The sequence below is a fragment of the Myotis daubentonii genome, chromosome 7 (genome assembly GCF_963259705.1).
Source record: "Myotis daubentonii chromosome 7, mMyoDau2.1, whole genome shotgun sequence".
Taxonomy (NCBI): domain Eukaryota; kingdom Metazoa; phylum Chordata; class Mammalia; order Chiroptera; family Vespertilionidae; genus Myotis; species Myotis daubentonii.
Genome location: NC_081846.1, coordinates 75,672,671 through 75,696,544, shown reverse-complemented (window position 1 = coordinate 75,696,544; position 23,874 = coordinate 75,672,671). Strand labels below are relative to the sequence as shown.

Sequence of the window (23,874 nt, the reverse complement as noted above, 5' to 3'; positions counted from 1 at the left end):
TAAGATGTGCCTTAGCATATTTAAACACCTATATTTGATATCACAAAGTGTGTATTGAGTATTAACTGCTGTTCTTTGCTTTTATTTTCATTTCCTGCAGTCTTTCCACATGTTCTTACTTCACCTCTTTTTTTGTTTGTTTGTTTGTTTGTTTGTTTCAGTGGCTCTCTAACCCTGGGTTTTTCTCTGCATCCACTTAAAAGAGCACTCTCATTTTATTTTTCCTTTACCACAGGAAATTCCACAATAAGACAGTCTCGATACAGGATTATCAACCAGGAAGCAGCTAATGGAGGTCAAGAATGTCCAGACACCTTATTTGAAGAGCGAGAGTGTGAAGATGTTTCATTGTGCCCTATATATCGGTAATTAGTTACCTTTTGGAATAATCATTAAACTTCAACATAAATTATGACATTTTCTTTTATATAATATTCTAGAAATTCATGCACAGGTGGGGTCCCTAGGCCTGGCTGGCGATCAGGGCCCATCAGGGCCTTCCTGCTGCCAGCCAAGGCCTTCCTTCATTCCGCACCACCTCCTGGTGGTCAGCACATGTCATAGCGAGCAATTGAACTCTGTCTCCCAGTTGAACTCCTGAGGAGACAATTTGGGCAGTAGGCTTTTATATATGTATAGATGGTTGTTTAGTGAGAGATAAGATATGGTAATGTTGTTTATCTTCAAATACCTGTATTTTCCCCCCTTCCTATCTGGAATACATTTTGAGGGATAAAGAATATGAAAGTCTAATTTATAGAAAAAAGAAACAGACATGTTTTGATAGTAAGTGAGCTTCTGGAGTTTTGCCACTCAAGAAATCTTTTCAGGATCAGGATTCAAGGAGATTCAGGGTGAGGTCCTTACCTAAACCACAGACTCATGCACATGCGCACACACACACACACACACACACACACACACACACGCACCCATGCAAAGGTAACTTACTTCATTCCATTATTCTCATCCTAAAGCCTTTTTTATCAAGAATCACAAACCAAATTTGTACTTATTTAATAAGTATATAAAACAAAAATTGTTTTGGTTCTCAATTTTAACTATATACATATTTTAAGAAAAGATCTAGTTAGCAAAATTAATTTAACCTATGGATAAAATGTTAAAAAGGAAAATTAAATGAGTAACTTTTAAACTCTAAATGCTCCTTCTGGTAAGTTGGTGGTTATTTATAAAAAACAATACTTGAGACTTGTGTGTCTAGACATAAACTTCCACTCTTTCAACATTGGCTTGAAACATTCCTTTAAAGGATATCTGCATTAAATTCACTGTTGGGTTTTACTGGCTTGTGAAGAAATCCCATGATCTTGAAAGGCATTTGTTTATCATCACACTTAAAATTGCCTTTACCGAAAATGACTAGTATCTCCCTGGATTATTTGAGAAGCTACATCTTAAAGCTATGAAATTTAAGAGCTAATTCATTCATGCAAATGCAAGTTATTTTTCTTCTTTTAAGACGATGCCTTACATTAAATAAATTTTAGTGTCTTATTGAAGAAATCTAAATTACTATCAATTTTATCATCCCTGTACTCCCATAGTTTCTACATGATGACCAGTTTGGGAAGGATGTAGACAAACATTGGGAACATGCCCAGACTACTAGTTTTTCCTCATCAACCACAAGACCATTGCGGAAGCACTGTCAATATCCACACTTTTGTGCCATGCATATAAATATTGAAACTTCTGAGTCCAGCTAACCATTGCCAGGGGAGAGCAGCCAATTTAAAAAATTAGCCAAATCAAATATTATTACACATTTTTATGAACCCAGGGCTATTATAATCAGAGAAAATCCTAGAAACTATCAGTGGGCTCTTCCCTTCTATTGTCCACTCTCCTGACTCTCTTGCTGCACTTCAAGTTAGCTACTCATGTTTGAACTAGTTTCCATCATCGACCCCCTGCCATTTCCCCAGAAATCAGTTCCACTGTGTGTGGATTGGATCAATGGATCATTTCTCCCAGTGTGTGTGGTTTAATATATGTCCCAGTTATCAGCATGAGTCTCTGCTCCTTAGTAAAGCATCCATGAGTTTTGAGTAATTTGGTTCCAATTTAGTTTTTGCTTTCTCCATCATTGGTATGTTAGGGAAGCAAGTGAATGTAGTCCTTTATCATTATCTCATGATTATTCTTCTTGACTCCATTAAAGTGACACAGTAACACATTTACCAATTAAAACAGAAACAAAATGTCCACAGAAATATTTCTGTGAGTTTGAGCATGCCTCCAATATGTTAGGTTAGTACGGGAATGAGAAGGCAGCATGGGTGGGGATCCTTATATGGAATTGGCCAGGGGTCCATGGTTGAGCATCCAGGGATGTAGGATTGAAAACTGGCCTGCCTTGACTTGTGCAGTCTGGGACATATCACTTACCCTGAGCTCCAGTTCATCATCCCAACACTGAGGGTTTCACAAGAGAGCCAAGAAAAGTCATTCATTCTACTTCAGTCTCTGCAGAACACCAAACTAGATTCAATTCCTTGGTCTCATTTTAGAGTAGAAAGCCCATGTAAATTTAAGAGATCTGAATAGATGACATATCCTAGTTGAAAAGTCAGACTGAAAAACCCTTACTGTATCACTTTCTGTGTTTTGGAGTTATACTGAATGAGTCTATGCATATACAAAGAAAATTTAGAAATACTTAAAATCAATAGGTGATTTATTTAAAAAGGACAGGTTTTGCTACTTAGCTGTTTCCTGATTTCTCTCCAATTCTTCCCAATATGGAGGCCACTTGAATAAAGTCAATGATATATTTGTTTCACTTTTATATGTTAACATACTGGGCTTGATTTTGCAGGATGGTCAGTAGCGCCCCCCTTAAGACCATCTCTGCCTCACTTCCAATTGTCCGAGAGACCCACTTAATCTAAAATAAAGTGGGAGGAGCTTGTGATTACTGATATTAATGGCTGCCTGTGTTAGGTGATCTTCAAATACTAAATCAAGCTATGTTCACATAACTAAGAGAGACGTTAAAGTGACTTTTCCTTAGCAAAGAAAGTCTTCCTTCGTTAAGGCTTTTTTTATTGTGGTAAAAAACACATAATGTTTACTATCTTAACCATTTTTAAATGTACATTATAGTAGTGTTAATTTTATGCAATTGTTTTGCAAGAAATCTTTAGAACGTTTTCATCTTGCAAGGCTGGGCAATGATATTTTACTCCCTTTTTTTATTTTACTCTTTGAATTAACATCTCTTGTTGGTGGTATTGGCTGATATGGGAAAAGTGTAAAAATGTACTAAGCAAAGGAGCAGAAGCTGTGGTTTCACTTAAGGTTTTGGTTTTATGGAACATTCTGAAGAGACAGGCTTACAGACACAAGGCACAGTCGGTCATGTGGGTCATGAAAATAGAAAGCTTTGTTGATCTGAGGAAAGAAAAACAGGGAAAAGCCAGACAGTGTCCTTAGAGACTATTTCCTCACAGGAATAGAAATATTGGTAATTCATCAAAAGCGGATCAATTCCTCTTCCTTGGAATGAACTATCACATAAATAGGCACAGGTGCCTCCCCGACCTCCCTTTTACTCTACAACCTATTGACTTGTTTGAGCTACTTCAAAGTCCTAGGAAACACATTTCTAAAATATTGAACTAGAAGATCAAGTGAAAAGGTGTGCGCGTGGCACTTTCAGCTGTTCGAAACCTGATTCTCTAATGCTCTAATGGGACATAAGAACTATCTTTCTCTCTTTTTTCTAACAATTGTAAGTTTATAAAGTGGTTAGCACTCTAGATTTGATCTTTGCTTCTAATGCTTTTATGGCCACTTTGCTATATGAACTAAGGTTTATGTGCAAAATGTCCACATTTAAAAAAATGGAATCAAGGCATTAACCGTGAACCTGAGGCAGAGTGGATTATTATCTCAAATGCATGCCAGCGCTCTGTTTTATGGCATTGGGTTCAAATCCATTTTTATTGAATTACTATCTTTATGCTTTTGGATTTCCCACTTATCCATTTCAAGTATTTCCTTTGTGTGTTTGTCATGGTGAATTTTCTAGTTCCCTGTTCTTTGTAATCACAGGTGGAAGCCACAGAAATGGAGCCCCTGTATCTTAGTGCCGGAGTCTGTCAGGCAGGGAATAATGAGCACCAGCGAGGCCTGTGGAAAAGGGGTGCAAACAAGAGGTAAGAGGATTTTCAAACAGGTTTGCTATTGGAATGTGACTTACCATCATGTTACTCTTATATACTGTTGACTATGCTTACTGGTATATTGGAGTAAGTTGCGGTATTATGAGATTGCCTTATTTGTAAGTGTTTGAGTTTAAGTTGGGTATCAGTTAATGCTGATATTATACTACATTTTAACTATAACCAGCTAGTGCATCTAAGGTCTAATGTAATGTAAGCAAATATCTATTCTAAGTCATCAACATACCCCAATGCTGATCTTCCAAATGCATGTTGGATATTAGCCAAGGAATGAAGGATATGTCAAGATTAGACTCAATAATATGTATTGTATTTCTTAGGTGCTAATTAAATATTTGTTGAATGAATGAAAGGATAACTTAATTAATTGATTAATCTTAATAATCATGACTTAAACTATATATATATATATATGTTTATAATTACATAGAAAGGAACTATTGAATTTCTAGAAGCATTATGAATAGGTTTCTGGATCTGAGTAAAATGTCTGGAAGGGTGGCATATTGAAAACTATGAAAAACACTGAGAGAGTCATCAGACTGCTCTCTTTTCTGTTTCATGTATAAGCAGGTGCTAGTAATACGAGGTTTGATAAGAAGTGCTTTAATCTTAAAATCTGAACACTGTTGCTCAAGGGATGTGTGTAGCAAAATCAGAACTTGCGGGACCAACTGCATTACACTAGTTTCATTTATCTTCTAAAAGGCATTTTTAGAATTTAGTTTCCCTTCCTATTTCATGGATAATTGTATTAGTCAGGATCAGTCATCCCAGCCAGCACAGGAAATATATTCAGAGTCAGGAAGAGCCCCGCACGGCCAGGTAGCAGTCTGAAATTCCAGCTCAGTGGAATCATTGTTGTATTTCCTAGTGGAACCCTTCCTCTCTTTGGAATTAATACCTACAGGCCAGCAGAGCTTAGGATTCTGGGGACAAGACGCAACATTTTCACTAGTGGGTCACAAGGGGTAAGAGTGAGTTTTGTGTGTTACAACATAGCATTGAGTCAGCTTGCCCAACTCCTGGTGACTCTATATGTCCACAATGTCCTGTCCTCAAAAGCCCTGCTCAGCTCCTGTAAATTCATGCTTATGGCTTTTTTATGGAGTCTGTTTTCTTATATTTGGTCTTCCTCGTTTCCTGTTGCCTTCTGTTTTCCCAGTATTATTGTCTTTCCAAAGAACCCGGCATTCTTGTGATGTGCCTGGCGTATGACAGCTTCTGTTTTGTCATATATATATATTTTTTGCCTCCAGCAATGTTTCAGGCTTAGTTTGCTCTAGGACCCGCTTGTTTATCTTTCTGGCAGTCCAGGGTATCTATAGAGCCCTCTTGCAATACCATATTTCAAATGATTTTTTTTTCTGTCAGCCTTCTTCACCATCTAACTTTTGCATCTGTACAAAATAATTTGGAATATGAGGATGTGGATGATCTTTGTTTTGGTCTCTAATGACACATCTTTTCTGAAATGATTTTTCCTAATTCTTTTATTGCTGTCCTTTGATAGCTGTCGGAGAAACAATATTATTGGATGTCAAATCAGAGCATGTATAGCCTCCTGTCAAACCTTGTCCCAGCTATGCAAGGATTGCCACCTAACTGGTGCCATAACAGTCTTTCCACTATTCTATCAATCCAGTTGCTTCAGGACAGTATATATCATGATACAAGCAGTAAATTCCATGATCATGGGCCCTTTGCCACATTTAATTTGGTCAGAAGCAATGCTGTGTGGAATACCATGGGTATGGTTAAGTCATTCTGTAAGTCCACAGATGGTAGCTTTAGCAGAAGCATTGTATGCAGGGAAGGCAAATTCATATTCAGAATAAGTATCTATTCCAGTAAGAACAAAACACTCCCCCTTCTATGACGGAAGTGGTCCAAAGTGATCAACCTGCCACTATGTTAGCTGGCTGATCACTCTGGGGAATGGTGCCATAGTGGGAATCGGTGTTGGTCCCTGCTGCTGGCAAATTGCATGCTCAGTGGTGAACATAGCCAGTTAGGCCTTGTTGAATGAAGTTCACATTGCTGACCTCATATATAGGGTGTCCCAAAATTCATGCAAGATTTGAATTTTGCATGAGCATTAACAACAACAACAAAAATAAAAGCCTAATTTTACTTGGTTTATTGAATCAGATTCTAATATCTGTTGCCCTTTGATTTCAATCCCTTCAATTTGATAAGCATTACCAAGTACCAGTTATGGCCCAGGAGCAGGGACAATGAAGACCAATGAAGACCACGGCTTTGGGTATGTGCCAGCAAAGCTGTGGAGGCCATTTACCCGATGTGCTATTCCGTACATAACCCTATACTGTATACTTTATGAATCAATAAAAAATTTACAATTTTTAATTATAAATCTGTGTTTTCTATCAAAATTACTTCTTGCGTGAATTTTGGGACACCCTATATAACCTACATTTCCGTCATTATGGCTACTTTGTTCATGAGCCTATTGGGTGATGACAGGTCTAGCTGGGGAAAGAGGCTCTCTAGTATCCACAGAATGTGTATTCACCCTTCGGTGAGCACTTATGTGGGCTATAAATATGTGCCCACACAGAAAAGTCTACCTGCATTCCTCTTCCCAAATTCCCTTGCCACCAATTTTCTAATCATATTCCTGTCAGACCCTGACCCTGCAGCAGATCCATTGGCCACAGACTATAAATGTCTATATACACCACACATCTGGCTGTTTCTCCTTCCGGGCAAAGTGAACAACCAGGTGCACTACTTTAAGTTCTATCCACTGGGAAGATTTCCCTTCACCTTTGTCTTTCAAGAATGTCTCAGAGAGGAGCTCTTGAGCTGCAGCTGTCCATTTTGGGGTTGTACCTACATATCACGCAGAACCATCTCTAAATCAGACCTAAATCTTTTCTTCTACCAGCTGATCAGAGGGAACTCCCCATGAGGCCTTCTGTGCAGCCTGGGAGAGAGAAGATAGTGCAGCAGGAGTGGGTACCCTGGTCATCTGCCCACTTCTTCATGCAACTGACTTGTGCCTTCAGGGCCTGCTTTGGCCCAGTCAGCCATTTGATGACGAAGTACTGCTGTACACCCTACCTTATGGTGTAGTGGGCCAGATAACACCCAATTCATGATGTAAAGCTCAGGTTGCATGATAACTTGGCCCAAGGTTAAGCTTTCAGTCTCTACAGTAACAGGCCAAAAGCTGTTTCTGCAAAGAATAGTAGTTATTTGTAGCTGATGGCAGGGCTTTTCTCTAAAATCCAAAGGACCTGCACTGCGATTCACCTACAGCAGCCTGTCGGAGCCTCCAAGAGCATCCCCATCTGCCACTAATCCTTCAGTGGTGTGAGAGCTGCTGGATCATGTGGCCCAAGTGGCAGAGCGGCATGCACAGTGGCCTAACTTGTTTTGGAGTCTTTTCTTACTCTGGGTGCCACTCAAAACTAGCAGTTTTTCTAGTTACTTGGTAAAAGGGCTGGAATAACACACACAAATGAAGAGTATGTTGTCTCCAAAATCCAAAGAGGCCTATTTGGATTGTAGGAGGGCAAGATGCAACAATTTACCTGCCACTTTAGAAGGGGTATCTCAACATGCTCCATGCCACTGAGCCTCTAGAAATTTCACTGAGGTAGAAAGCCCCTGGATTTTTTCAAATATTTTCTTCCCCCACTGACTTAGCAAAATGTCTACATTAGTTGATACTTTTTTCTTGCTAGGTCTAGTCAGCATAATGTCACTAATGTAATGGCCAAGTGTGATATCTTATTGAGGGAAAAGACTGGTCAAGCTGACCACAAACTAAATTCTAAAATATGGCTGGAGAGTTACTATGTCCCTGAGAGAGGACAGTGAATGTGTACTGTGGGGCTTGCCAGCTAAAAGCAACCTGCTTCTAGTGGTCTTTACTACCTTCAAATACAGCAATATTTGGGGCTATGGCTTCAACATGACTTTGGGGAGGAACACACTTCAGTCCATAATAGTTACACTTTGCAAATGATGCCCCATCTGACCATTTACAGATCGGCAAGGTTGTTAGATACAGGACAGTGATGAGGCTGTATAGACAGTGACTCTGTGTAAATTATAGAAAAGACAACTTCCAAAAAGCAATTTACTTCCACATGTCAGAAAATAGTAATAATATGATCTTGCTGTTACAAGGCCTTTACCTACCTTTAGCTAGATCGGCACTATCTACATGAATGTGTTTTTTAAAATGGCACCTTTGTGCAGTACACACTCAACTCTTTATCGTTACCTGGACTTGACACCCTTTACCACTGGAGTGTCAGAATGGTTGGTTTTCATTACAAAACCATTAGTGAATTCTCCAGAGACATTGCCCCTAAATTATGTAGAATCTTATCACATAAATGGCAAATTATTTCATCTGTCTTGGAAGAATTCTACTTTGGATTTCAATTTAAATGCATTCTGGCTGCAATCCTGATAGTCCTTTAAGCAAGTAAACTACTTGAGTTTTCCCCAAAATATACCCCAACATTAGAGAATTCCTAGTGTTTAGCTGTAGAGAAATTTGCACTTCTAAAGTAGTGAGATGAATCTTCAATTTTAAAATATTGAAGCAAAACCATTTCTACTATGATCTTTTCTCTACAATTACTTCTAAACCAGCAAGGAAAACATGAGACAGTTACACAAAGTTACTCTCCATGAGATTTCCTTTTTAAAATTTCTCTAGGGACCAAGAAGCACACACAGTAAGCTCACCTTCAAGTACATTAGGAGCCATCTGCAACTTCAGTCAGAACACATCATGTTGAATGTGAATGGAGATATGGAAAAGTACTTCACGAAACAGTATTGTACCCATATGTTGGCAGGGGGGAAGGTGTGGGAGCTGAAGGGAAACAAAGCGATTTGGACTGGTCACCCCCATAAAGGCATCGTGTACTGCAAAAGGAACTATGCAAGGGTGTGTGTGTGTGTGTGTGTGTGTGTGTGTGTGTGTGTGTGTGTGTGTTGGGAGTGGGAGAAAAAACAGGGAGCCTTTGAAAGTCTGAAGATCAGTTTCTCACCTTTCACCATGCTCATTCAGGTTCCTACCTCTTCCTGTTTGTGTAAGAACTGGGAGGTTTATTCTCTGGGGTTATGAATCCAGAGCTATTGTGCACTTTGGACAACAGGCAGATGGGGTGGAAATAAGGGACTGGACACAAAGCAGGAGGACCCAAAGAAAGTCTGCATAAGGAATTGGGAGACCCTCAGCGCCCTTGTTCCACATGCTTTAACATGCTGGCCTGCTGGTTTTTATACTTCTTCTTCCAGTGGTCAGCAAACCGCGGCTCGCGAGCCACATGCAGCTCTTTGGCCCCTTGAGTGTGGCTCTTCCACAAAATACCATGTGCGGGCGCGCACGTACAGTGTGATTGCAACTTCGTGGCCCATGTGCAGAAGTCGGTTTTCAGCCTGGGCGAGTCTATTTTGAAGAAGTGGCGTTAGAAGAAGTGGGGGGTATTGGTGGGTCAGACGACGGGAGATGCGGCTCAGGCCGGCCTCATGGTACACAGCGCGGGGGAGGCACCAAATATCAACAGTACTTAAACGATGTAGGTAGGTTAATAACAATGTACCTACCTATATAGTTTAAGTTTAAAAAATTTGGCTCTCAAAAGAAATTTCAATCGTTGTACTGTTGATATTTGGCTCTGTTGACTAATGAGTTTGCCGACCACTGTCTTCGTCTCATGGAAGCCCTACCAATCTGGAAACACTCTAAAATAAATTTCTCTTTCAAGATGTCTTGAATCACAGAAGGGGCATGAATTCATATCATAATGCTTGGAAAGGCCAGCTTGGGGTTTCAAATGCTCACAAGAGCTTTTTCTCCCCTCTTCACTCAGCGTTAAGTTTTAGACACGCGAGTGGCATTGCCAAGACATTTTGTTTGGCAAATTTATCCCTCCTTCACCCTTAAATCGAGGGCAAGCATTTGTTCATCATTTCTGGTATGGGGACTTTTATGAGATTTTCTGTAATAGGATTTAAAGCCATGGGAGTGGAAGCTTTGGTCTCCAAAACTTGATAGAAACCCTCAGGAAAAAATTTGTCTTTCTTGCTTACCTTGCATCCCAATCTTTAAATTTGTGCTTTATGTGTTTCTTTCTTTTGGGCCAGCCCGTCAATACATTTAGAGGTCACATATTTTAGTGTTTTGTTTTTTTTCATTGTAAAGGTCTTTTATGATTTCTGTGCCATTATACTGCCAAAAATAGATGTAGTCCTTGTTTTACCTTATTGTGTTTATATTGCTGACCTGATTAATGGATTTACAATAAGAATACATTTATGCAATATAATTTTAATCAAAGAAGAAGGGAAAGAAACAGAAGGGCAGGTAGGATTATAGCAGTTGCTAAATGTCTATACCTTCTCCATGGAGATGGGCATTTTAAGGCCCACTGTCCTCGCCATCCCGTTATTCAGTGACAGAGGTATATTTCTGTCCAGCTTCTTGCTGAGTCTAAATAAAGAAGGATAGTAGCTCAGCTTTTATGGAAAATGAAAGCATATGAGGGAGAAACTTAAATATTCTAACATACTTTGCTGAAAGTGCCCTTAACAGCGTAAAACATTAATTCTAAAAAGGAAGAAAAAGTAAAGATGCTGACATTCCCAGAAGGGAGTGAATTTGTCTATGAAGTGATGTGGTCTGATTCTTGTTTTGCTGTTCACAGTCACCACTTGAACACTGGCTTAAAGGACTTGCCAGTATTTTTCTTTTGGATATTATATTCTCATTCATTAGTTTATAAGTGTACACTATCATAGCATAGAGACAACAATATAATGGAAACAGAGTAGGTATTAGATATCAAAGTTGTCCTGAGATATTCTTGACTTCTAGAATGAACCTGAATTCTTTTTGGTTCATTTTCACTGAACACTGTTTATGTGGACGAAAGGAGGCAGATCTCTTATCTCTGTCAAATCGTTGTGTTCTTCTTTAATTGTTTTTTGTCACCAGGAAAGGCATAGTCTTCTTACATAATAGTTTTGATGGAATATGTTCATTTTCTTTGCAGTGAAAGAATCTCTTTAAATGAAGGTGTTTTTCTAGGAAAAAAAATAGGCAAAGTGATCTACTTTCAAAATAATCCTGGGTTACTTTTATTTTTTGAAAGGGAGGGGGTAAGAATTTGATGTCAGGGGAATGGCAGTGTGAGAGATCCCCTTGGTCTCTCCCCTTGAAGTTTCAACAATTTGAACCGATATAACTCAACAAGGGATTCCCTGCTCAATGCACAAACACTTCTGAGATCTGTGCATTGAGACATCTGAAGCTAGGCAGGTGGGAGTGAACTGGGAGGTGAGAGGGGGAAATGCTGATACAAGCCACAAAGGCAGCCCTGCAGGTAGGAGCTCATGACAAGGCTCAGCCCCCCGGGGGGGGGGATGAATTAGATTGTGGCTAGCACTCCCTTCAGCAGGAGGAGCAATGCTATTCAGTGGGCATCCCTGCAGGAGTGGGGAGTACTAGCTGCAGCTGAGCACCGAGACCTGGGCAAGGTAACAGCACAATGGAGCAGCCGCAGCTGCTGGGCGGCCAACATTACAGACGGAGAAACACAGCCACCCCATAACCTCCCAGAGCTCACCTCCCTTTGCCCTTGGTGTCAGGCTGTGGAACACACTACCCGCAAACCCAAGAACTGGCCCTACAGATTCAGTTTCTCCCTGAGGAAAGAGTGCACTTGTGGTTGGTCCTGTGGTCTGGGTACAGAGGGATACCTGGAATGTCCCTGGTTGCCATTACCAGGAGTGCAAAACAGCAAAGAAGCCAGCTGGGTTTCCCCACCCCACCCCCATGCACCACTGCTGCACTGACAGCAGCATCAGGCTGCAGGGACAGCACTGAGATTCCATGGATTTGGAGCCCAGTCACTCACCACATTCCCCTGAGGGGTTTGTCTCCTGGGACCAGGGCCATCTGATTACACAGGCAGTGCCTGCCTTCTCAGGGAGCACAGGCCATTTTCCACCACCTGGCATTGGTCTGAAAAGTCAGAGAACCGCAAGAGAACAAAAATAATAAATAAATAAACAAACAAATAAATTGTGAATCAGCACTACCTACTGGAAAATAATGAATTGACTTAGTATTTGTATTAATCTACTAGAGAAATGCCACTCATACATAGATGCCTAGACAGAGAAGGAATTCACCAAATACCACGAATCACTAAGGCAACAAGGCAGCTCAGAAAGAAAATAAAACATCTTAAAAAAATGAACTTAAAGACATAGAAATATATGACTTAGGTGACTGATAGCAAAGATTGCATCTTAGTGTCAGAGAATAATGATTCTGGGAGGTGTCTTTCGTTTCCTTGGCATGTCCTAGGGTAGAATTAACTTGGTGGCTTTCATGGTTGCTGCGGATTAAATATGAACCCTTTAAAAAATTTGGAAATAAATTAAAAATACATATTAAAGGAGGTGGGTGACCTAAGGTATGATGCTTTAGTAACACAATGTTGACTAAGTACAGACTCAGACATGGCATCTTGCACCGGCCTCTCCATTTTTCACTTAATAAGCTCTAATGCAAAATGCAAAGTAACTCTTCAGCCCACTCCCACCTCAGTCACATCCCCAGCTGACACTTCCCTGATGAAATCCTGTTGAGGGCGAGGGTGGGTAGGGAGGAATGTTTTCATTTGAGGAATGCAGTTATTTGCTGAACTAGGAGCAATATATTTCTCTTCTGACTGCCCGGCTCTCAGTTACAGAACTAGCTTCCCTTCAGGAATGTTAGCATGAATTTTAAAGTCCACTGCAAACTGTATAAAGGTAATAGGATTACATTTCTCTTGTCCAGGGCCAGAACTTAGTCTCTTCAAATCATGTGAATCTCTTGGCTTCCCTTTGCCTCCAGGTTACTAAGGCCAAGGTATGCATTTCCGTGTGGCCCAAGAGCCATTTTAGGATTGTATTGGAAGGAAGAAATGTTTTTACATTTTTTAAAAATATATTTTTATTTACTTCAGAGAGGAAAGGAGAGGGAGAGCGAGATAGAAACATCAATGATGAGAGAGAATCATTGATTTGCAGCTTCCTGCACACCCCCTACTGGGGATCGAGCCCACAACCTGGGCATGTGGCCTTGACTGGAATCGAACCCGGGACCCTTCAGTCTTCAGGCCGACTCTCTATCCACTGAGCTAGGGCTGTTCTTACATTTTTATTTTCATTTTTACAGAAAACAGAAATGGCAATACTCTTTTAAATAGCAGCAAGAGGAGGAGGAGCCCCACTTGCTCTAGACTAGCGATTCTCAACCTATGGGTCGCGACCCCTTTGGGGGTCGAACGACCCTTTCACAGGGGTCGCCTAAGACCATCCTGCATATCAGATATTTGCATTACGATTCATAACAGTAGCAACATCACAGTTATGAAGTAGCAAGGAAAATAATTTTATGGTTGGGTCACAACCTGCGGAACTGTATTTAAAGGGCCAGAAGGTTGGGAATCATTGCTCTAGGGGCTCTAACAACTCAAACTTGTCTTCACTGCTATTCAGAATTCAAATGGACATGCACTTTGCAAAATAAGTGCCACCTCAGGCCAACCATGCTATGAAGAATTCACATGGTGTGATAAAATACAGTGTTTCAACCAGATGCGTGAGGAATAACAATTATAAACCTGTTGGAGTCCATTAAATTCACTAGGTACAGAGAATAATCAAGCTCATAGGAAATTCTTGAAAGGATGAACTATAAGTAGAAAGTTTTGGGTTCGTGGAGTTTTTGTAAATTATACCACAAAGGCTTTGAAAGCCTGTACCAAACTTTAGGAATTAATTAGAAGAAACACACATAAAAGGCATTGAAAAAATCAGTTGGAATTAATAGCCAACTTTACATATAGAACAAAGGTTAGGGATGGATTGGAAGTATATAATAGTTTTACACCCATGAAAATGAACACTATTGATGCAAACAAAGAACATAAATAATTGATATAAATAACTGACATAAAGTAGAGAGAGGGGGAGAGAGAGATGCAGTATTTGAGTGTGTGAGAATAATCACATCTAGAAAATACCTTTTTGAATCACTTGTTTAAAGCTTGCATATGATGTCTGTTCTTTATGGGGGGAAACACAAAGAGGAGAGGCCTGAGGCCTGGAGGCAGCCTGGTGTGATGAAAGTACATTTCCTCACTGTGGGACATCAAGGCCCTTGGCTCAAGGTTTCCTGGTTTTGCCACTCACTACTTTTATGGGTGTGGATAAAAGGCTTTCCCTCTCTGTGCCGCAGGTTTCTTTTCATTTGCAATAGAGATAATGATTCCAGTTTCTCGCTGCTTTTACCAGTGCTCATAGTTGCTCAGGAAATGCTAATCTCCTTTCCTTTTCCAAAGCTTGGAAGTTAGGAATATGTATGTATGTATGTATGTATTTATTTATTATATAAAAATTCTTTATTGATTAAGGTAATACATATGTGTCCTTATCCCCACATTACCCCTTAACCCCCCCACTCATGCCCTCACCCCCTGTTGTCTGTGTCCGTTGGTTAGGCTTATATGCATGCATACAAGTCCTTTGGTTGATCTCTCCCCCTTAACCCCACCCTCCCCTACCTTCCCTCTGAGGTTTGGCAGTCTGATCGATGCTTCTCTGTCTCTGGATCTGTTTTTGTTCATCAGTTTATGTTGTTCATTATATTCCACAAATGAGTGAGATCATGTGATATTTATCTTTCTCTGGCTGGCTTATTTCGCTTAGTATAATGTTCTCCAGTTCCATCCATGCTTTTGCAAATGGTAAGAATTCCTTCTTTTTTACTGCAGCATAGTATTCCATTGTGTAGATGTACCACAGTTTTCTAATCCACTCATCTGCTGATGGGCACTTAGGCTGTTTCCAAATCTTAGCTATGGTGAATTGTGCTGCTATGAACATAGGGGTGCATATGTCCTTTCTGATTGGTGTTTCTAGTTTCTTGGGATATAGTCCTAGAAGAGGGATCACTGGGTCAAATGGGAGTTCCATTTTTAGTTTTTTGAGGAAACTCCATACTGTTCTCCACAGTGGCTGCACCAGTCTGCATTCCCACCAGCAGCGCACAAGGGTTCCTTTTTCTCTGCATCCTCACCAGCACTTGTCGTTTGTTGATTTGTTGATGACAGCCATTCTGACAGGTGTGAGATGGTACCTCATTGTCATTTTGATTTGCATCTCTCATATGATTAGTGACTTTGAGCATGTTCTCCCATGCAGTGGGCTTTCTTGTCATAAGACGGACAACCATAAAAATACTAGAGGAATCCACAGGCAGCAAAATCTCAGACATATGCTGAAGCAATTTCTTCACTGATACCACTCCTAGGGCAATGGAAACTAAAGAGAAAATAAACAAATGGGACTACATCAAAATAAAAAGCTTTTGCACAGCAAAAGAAACCACTAACAAAACAACAAGGAGTATGTATTTAGAATCCAGGGAGGATGTCATGTCACGAAGCATGGTTTTAAAGATATTGAGTGGAGAGATTCATTGGTTACATGGAAAAAAGAAGGATTCTCTGCCCAAATTAAACCCCTTTTGGAAATCTCCATGTAGAATTAGCATATTGAAGACGGTTACAGTGCTGCAGTAAAGAAATCTATCACAATTTTTTTTTCCATCAGAGAATTTTCCCAAACCTAATTTCTCAGAGGGTCCATTTTTTTATGACATACCAACTAACTTATTTTTATTATTGAGAAAAATGGCACATGATCATAAAATCATGGAGGGGAAGTTTTTAAGAAGTGTATGTGGTATTGCCAATGTTTTAGAAGTAAGTGTGTAACTAAAGAGGGAAGAAATGATTTGGCAGTTGAGTAGACATAGCTGAATATTGTCTAGTCTTAGCAAAGTAATTGCAGGTGAACAAAATTATACTTTGGAGACCCTAGACTGAAAGGAAACAGATGTTGAAGTGGTGACTTTAAAGAATATTTGTCAAAGAAGTAGCATTATAGCTCAGAATCCAACGTGTGAAAATAGGACCATGTTATGCAAATATGAAGACAAGCTGGAAATAAGTAGTGGGGAAATATATTGCAGCTGTGAGAGAGGGAGGAGAAAAAGCAAATGTGAGCATGCTTCTGGAGACCAAAGGTGATGATGGGACAGGATGTAGAGGTTTTCTGGATTTGCAAAGAAGATAGTCTGTCTTCCTTTTTTCTAAACTCTCTAGGAAATTCTCAGAACACAGATGGAGGGCCAGTGAAGAGGAAACATGAGAGAGCTTTCATAACATAGCTCAGTGTCCATAGAAACCCCTTCCCAGTACTCACCCAGGATCTTCTCGCCCTAACTCCAGTTATGTTTTCTTTAATACCACAAGGGTCTGTCTTTCCTTTGGAGACTCCGCACCACTAACCCCATGCCCAGTCTTCCCTGTGCTTCTCTGCCTCTAGGGAATACTTCTGTCCCAGTCTCTGAGCCTGACTTCTCTTTCTCCACCCAACCCTTACAGGACATCATGCTTCATAGTTCTCCTCTTTACTTTTATCATCTCCATCTATGTCTCCCCACAGAACTCCAGCTCTTTCCAGGATTTCGGCTCTTGAGAGGATCGCCAAGTCCTTAATTCAAGGGAAAGATCTCTCTTGCTTGACAATTAGAATTCTCACTTGCTGAACATTAATCACCCTACAGACAATACACCGGTAGTTCAAACTTATCGCTTCCAAAAATAAACGTACTTTCTCCTTCCAGAGGCTAGAGATTTCATCCCACCTTTTCATTCTCAAATGGTTGCATCTCCACCCATCTGTTGCTAGAGATAGCCAGCCATCCAGCCCTGTGAGTTTCATCTCCATAAAGCTCCACTGTGCCTGCCTCCCTTCTCCTGACCACTGGTATGTAGTCCTGGTTTTTTTTAAAATAACCTCCCTACTGTTGTTATCACAGGCACTTTTCTTAAAAATCCATCCTTAAGTTTTATGTAGAGGAACTCATCTAATTTTTAAAAAAAATGTTTTTATTGACTTTAGATTGAGAGGAAGTGAGATGGATAGAGAGAGAAACATTGACCACTGCCTCCTGCATGCTCCCTGAGCATGTGCCCAGAATCGAACTGGAGACCCTTCGGTGTGTGGGATGATGCTCAATCAACTGAGCCACACAGGCCAGGGTGTAACATTATCTGATTTTAACACTCACCTACTAAAGAATTTTCAGTGTCTTTCCCAATGAAAGTCATTACTTTAAAGATCCTCCTAAGCTCTTACCCTCTTCTCCCACTTTTGTCTCCCAGAGTCGGCACCAACTAGCCATTGCCCAGGCACCATTTATAACACACAAAGCACTCAGCAACTTAACATTTCTCCTTCAGCTTGGCTGTATCCTTCTTATCTTCCTCCACTTATTGATATCTTATACCTCTTCCTGGCCCCATCTCAGATATCGCCTCCTTCTCCAAATAACTCTATTCTTTCAGTTGTGGGTAAGCACTTCTCAGAGTACACCCCCTACTTACTCATACTTCATGTCTTATAATTATACTAGAGGCCTGGTGCATGAAATTCATGCACTTAGGAGGGGTGGTCTCTCAGTCTGGCCTGTTCCCTCTCACAGTCTGGGAGCCCGCAATGGACAGCCCTGCAGAGGGAGGCCCAACCCACCTGCTGCAGCGATGCCAGCCAGGTAACCTGGGCCTCCCTCTGCAGGGGCTCCACCCTTGATGGCCCCAAAGAGTAAGCCCGCCCACCTGGCCAGGGCTCTGTGATTGATTGCCCCACAGAGGGGGGCCCCATCCACCCACCGCAGCGCCACCGGCCGGGTTGCCTGGGCCTCCCTCTGCTGGGGTGATCATGAGGCAATGGCAGGACCCCCTGATCAATCGCATCACACCCACCTTGGCTGGCCTGTGTGTCATAGCGTGGTCTTCTGGATGGTTGTCCAGACGGTCGCTCTGCTGTGCAATCGTTGGGCCGATTTGCATATTACACTTTTATTATTATAGATTATATCTTGAATGCCCCCCTTATTTTATTTTTAGCCCTCAAAATACAATGAACTTTATTCATCTTTATATCACCAATGTCCCAAATAGCCCTAAGTTATAAACCTAATAGTTGCTTAATAAATTTTTGCTTAATAATTATTATACTGTGTACCAAATTGGAAGTTCAGGACGTTGCCCAAAATATGATGAATAAAAATATGTATAATGTATATGTAATTTTATTCTGTGAAGGCAAAAAACAGAAATTGTAACAAATTAAAATTACTATTATAAAATACTTCATACTTAAATCAAGTAATGGAAAATGGAACTCTGCTTATGAGCATTTCATCTCCTAGAGCAGTGGTTCTCAACCTGTGGGTCGCGACCCCTTTGGGGGTCGAACGACCCTTTCACAGGGGTTGCCTAAGACCATCCTGCATATCAGATATTTACATTACGATTCATAACAGTAGCAACATTACAGTTATGAAGTAGCAATGAAAATTTTATGGTTGGGTCACAACATGAGGACCTATATTTAAGGGCCAGAAGGTTGAGAACCACTGTCCTAGAGAGTAGTCTGTAACAACTTTATAGTGTGTTCATTTTACTAATTGAAGCAATTAGTAAAATTGAATTTCTACTGTAAGATAATGAGGTGATAATAAAATACCATACAACCTGATTCTCTGATGTCAAGACTATGAATTGAACTTCTGTAATTATCAGATGCCTCCTAATCAATTTACATGAAAGTGGGGGGGTTTTGTTCCTTACAAATAGCAGTGAGGGTATACATGTTGTTTCGCTCTCTCTAGAGCAGTGGTTTTTCACCAGTGGCGAATTTGCCCCCTGGGGAACATTTGGCCACATCTGGAGACATTGCTGGGGAGCAGAAGTTATAGCTGGCACAGTTCTGGCATATAAATAGTGCCAAGGTCCAGAAATCCTACTTCTGCAATCAGAAGTGTAGTGTTAGCTTCATTTTCTCATGATTTTAAACAGATATAATATAAAAATGCTCTTTTATTTAAGGACTTATCAGAATGCTTCTCATATAAATAATATGCCTTACAACTTGTGCTTATTGTTAGTAACATAAGCTGATGGGTTTCCTGTATGTATAGCTGTAAATTAATTACAAATACATTGTAATCTGTAGTTGTGCTAGAGGCTTCTTATAAGAATGTCTTTCAACAAGTGGTTTCAGAGCACCGCAGAATTTTCGACTGGATAGAGGATGGTAGCATGACAGATGCAAAGCTTCACACTCATGATTCAGTTCTGAAACACTCATGCAGGCTGAAAGCTTGAGTCCTGGGCCACCTTACCATCAAGTTCCCGTAAAAGTTTGGGTTTTGAAGTGGATGGTATAATTATCTATACTAATAAAAGGTAATATGCTAATTGGACTGGGTCCACCGGCCATCTTCTGGACATCTGACTTCCTTCCGGACAAAGCCATGTTAGTGGGAGCCAAGGCAGACATAGTTAGGGGCGATCAGGCCCACAGGGGAGGGCAGTTAGGGGCAACCAGGTTGCCAGGGGACAGCAGTTGGGGGCGAGAACAGGCCGGCAGGGGAGGGCACTTAGGGGCAACCAGGTTGGCAGAGGACAGCAGTTGGGGGCGAGATCAGGCTGGCAGGGGAGGGCAGTTAGGGGTGATCAGGCAGGCAGGCAGGTGAGTGGTTAGGAGCCAGTGGTCCCAAATTGCAAGAGGGATGTCCGACAGCCCTCCTGCTGCCAGTCGGGCATCCCCCAAGGGATCCCTGATTGGAGAGCGTGCAGGCTGGGCTGAGGGGAACCCCCCTACCCCCTGTGCACCAGGCCACTAGTCATAATAATAGAAGGCCAATGGCTGTAATGTCTAAAATGACCAAACAAACGGTCACCAGGAAATGCATGGAGCACCTCTTGGTCCCTCCCCATAGCCCAAAGGCTCCTATCACAGCAAGGCTGGTGGCCAGTGAGTAGGCAGGGAGGCGGATGGGTGGGCACAGCGAGACAGGCCAGAGGCGTAAGGACCTCACTGCCATGGTGGCGGCTGCAGATCAGGCCCAGAGAGAGAGGCAGGGCCTTATCTGCAGCCACTGTGGATGCTGCAGATCAGGCCCAGAGAGAGGCCTGGAGAGAGAGGCAGCTGTCAGCGGGGCCATTCTGAATTTCCCAGAGGAGCCAATGGATGCCTAGGAGGAGGAGCTTTTGACACTGACTGGCATAGAAACCTACCAATCAGAACCAAATCTGGGTGAACTGTGAGGAGCCAATGGCTTCCTAGGAGGAGGAGATTTTGACACTGACTGGCATAGAAACCAACCAATCAGAACCAAATCTGGGTGAACTGCGAAGGCGGGATCTAAGGTGGGGGCTGAGGAGGGGTTTTAAGGTGAACAGCTATTTTGTGTAAGGTGTAAGAAAGTGGGTGAATTTTTTAATTTTTTAATAACTGGCTTGGCAGTATAGTGCATATGACTGGCTATCAGTCTAGATATTGGGGTTATGTACTTTTTGTCTGCCAAGAGCATTTCTTCCTGCTGAAAAAGGCTCCTCCCCCCCCCCATTTAAGCAATCCTATTTTATATAATCTATCTATACTAATAAAAGGATAATTATGCTAATTAGACAGGTTTGAACAGCCATCTTCTGGACGTCTGACTTCCTTCCGGAAAAAGTCATGATGGTGGGGACCAAGGCAGAGGCAGTTAGGGGCGATCAGGCCAGCAGGGTAGAGCAGTTAGGGGTGAGATCACGTTGGCAGGGGAGTGTAGTTGAGGGCAACCAAGCCTGCAGGGGAGGACAGTTGTTGGCAAGATCAGGCTGGAATGGGAGGGCAGTTGGTGGTGAGATCAGGCTGGCAGGGGGTTAGGGGAGATCAGGCCAGCAGGGGAGGGTCCATTGGGGGTGACCAGGCCTTCAGGAGAGAGCCATTGGGGGTGACCAGGCCAGCAGGGGAAGGCAGCTGGAGGTGACCAGGCCAGCAGGGGAGGGGAGTTGGGGGCGTGACCAGGCTGGCAGGGGAAGGCAGTTGGGGGCATTAGGCAGGCAGGCAGGTGAGTTGTTAGGAGCCAGTGGTCCTGGATTGCAAGAGGGATGTCTAACTGCCTGCGGGATTGTGCCTAAACCGGCAGTTGAACATCCCCTCAGGGGTCCCAGATTAAAGAGGGTGCAGGCCGGGCTGAGGAACAACCCTCCCTGTCCCCCCACCCCCGCCCCACATGAATTTCCTACACCTAGCCTCTAGTACTCTACATAAAGAGCTATTTATTTTGTGTTTAGATTTCAGAATCTGCTAAGATTAATTTCTAGTGGCATTATTGTAACAATATAATCGACTGCTAACACAGTTTGCATTTATTAACTTCTTTTTCTTCCTTAAATTACCAGAAGAATAACTTTGTCTCCACTACTGTTTTTCTCTACTAACTAGAGGCCCAGTGCACAAAATTCATGCACTCAGTGTGTGTGTGGGGGGGGGGGGGGCGGTTCTTGAGAGAGAGTGCAGGCCAGGCCGAAGACCCCACCAGTGCATGATCAGGGCCAGGGAGGGACGAGGGAGGTTGGCCAGCTGGGGAGGGACCGTGAAGGGCTCCAGAGCATGTCTGGCCCATCTTGCTCAGTTCCAATCAGCCAGACCCCTGCAGCAAGATAACCTAACGGTCAGAATGTCTGCCCCCCTGGTGGTCAGGGCTAGTCATAGCGACTGGTTGACCAGTAGACTATCTGCCCCTGGTGTTCAGTGCACCTCATAGTGAGTGGTTGAGTTGCCTTAGCATATCCTTAGCATATTATGCTTTGATTGGTTGAATGGCCGACCAGACACTTAGCATATTAGACTTTTATTATATAGGATATCTTTTTCATATTAGGTTTTATTACCTCATGCTAACTACCAATATTTGTTGGACATAAAGACCCTCACCTTTTCCTCACTCCCAGCAGTAATTACATCATCTCAGCTCATTCTAATTGCTCTGGTTCATGACTTCATCATGACCTCAGTCTGCATTGGTCTTTTCTACATTAAGGATGACTTGCTCTTCATTTATTTTGTCTCTTAGGTTAAATTTGTACACTAATACTTCCAATCTCCACCAGAAAGTTAATTTTCTTCTTTCTTGAAAACTGGTGTTTTCAAGAGAATCTTCTTGCTATTAAAAATTAGGAACTACCCTAGTTTTTGTTTTGCAATGTGGAATTCATATTTTTCATATTCTTTTAAATACCTCATATCCTTCCCTCTTTTTCTCACTCTCTCAAGTTAATCAGCATTGATTCTCTCGGTTGTAGTTTCAAATCCCTAACTGATATGTATCTCAATATTCCAAACTTGTTATTCCTATATTTCATATTTTAAAAATAGCATAACTGTGAAATTATTCTAGACTCTTCCCAATTCTTAACTAATTATATCTTATTAAGCATAAGATCCTACACATTCTTCCTAAAATCTATTTTCTTCTCTCTTTTTTACTACTGCCAATCTAGTTCAAGTCCTCATCACCATATCTGGCCTATAATATATTATTCTCCAAATGTATGCTTGAGATTTCTAAATGATTATTCTAGAATTAATATCTCATATGTCACTACCTGTTTAACATTTTAATACATCCCTTTTTACATCTAAAACATGAAATATAAGGCTATTCATGGCCTGGCCCCACTTTCATTTCTCACCTCACGTGGCCCTATCCCTCCAGTACCTAATTCAATAATGCACTCTGTTTTTCCCAGATGGGTTGTGCTCTCTCTTTGCTCAAACTCTTTACTGTGCTTCCAGAATAGGAGATTCTCCTCTCCCATAAGATCCTTCTCTCAAGCTCTTGCAGTACCAGTTATAATTGTTGATTTACTTGTCTCTCTCCTAATAGTGGGCTGAAATTATGTTTACCTTATACAATGGTTTGGCTCATTCTAGGCATCAAATAAATATCTAAAAAATCATGACGTTGTTTATGTTCTCTTGTGGCATGAAATTCTGACTAATGCTGACTTTTTAACTTTTTATTATTGGGTTTCACATATAGAGCTCATACCTATACATACACCCATGTTAAGTAATTACTATCATACTACTTTCATGTTTCCTTTATTCTCCCCCATCACTGCTATTTGCTCACATGTCTCAGGTGTTATTTGTTGGATGAACTTGTAATTATCTCCATTTTCTCATTGGAGTCACTATAGAAAAATAGCAGGGTCTGTTTCAATCAGAACACTAACAAACTAGCAATAGCATAGCAACAAATTTTACAGAAATAGCTTAAATAATCTACACAACTTGTCAATTGAATGAATATTTATCTTTCTATTTTACCTAGTTTATAGTACTACATTAGAATGGCAGATTCTAAGTCTTTTTCTCCAAAATATACTTAATATACACATACACCATTTTTTTTTTCCTTTTCATCTGTTGCCTTTAAAGATTTCCTTTGGAATTTTGAACTCTTCTACATATCATGCCCCTGCTCCTCAAACAGTACAAAAACACCATGTGGACAGTGAAAAACAGGTCAGCCTTAAATAGAGTGTTTTTCCCTACTGAAATGAGAAAGTATTTTTCATTAGTGGAATTTCCTGGCGTGTATTTCTTTAAATGCTGATACTAATTTGCTTCTATTAATATTAGAAGTGCCCAAATATTTTATCTTCCATTTGTCAACCTAGGTTAAGCTTTGTGAATC

At 41.2% G+C, this 23,874-nt stretch overlaps 1 protein-coding gene across 1 annotated transcript in view; it reads left to right on the top strand.

Annotated features, from left to right (window-relative positions):
- Window positions 1–23,874, top strand: part of THSD7B (thrombospondin type 1 domain containing 7B) — a 747,617-nt gene that overhangs the window by 384,540 nt on the left and 339,203 nt on the right. Inside the window, exons 10-11 of the mRNA XM_059702510.1 lie at window positions 236–365; window positions 4,081–4,184. Of these exons, the coding sequence (XP_059558493.1) occupies window positions 236–365; window positions 4,081–4,184 (234 nt within the window). The remainder of the gene's footprint in view (window positions 1–235; window positions 366–4,080; window positions 4,185–23,874) is intronic.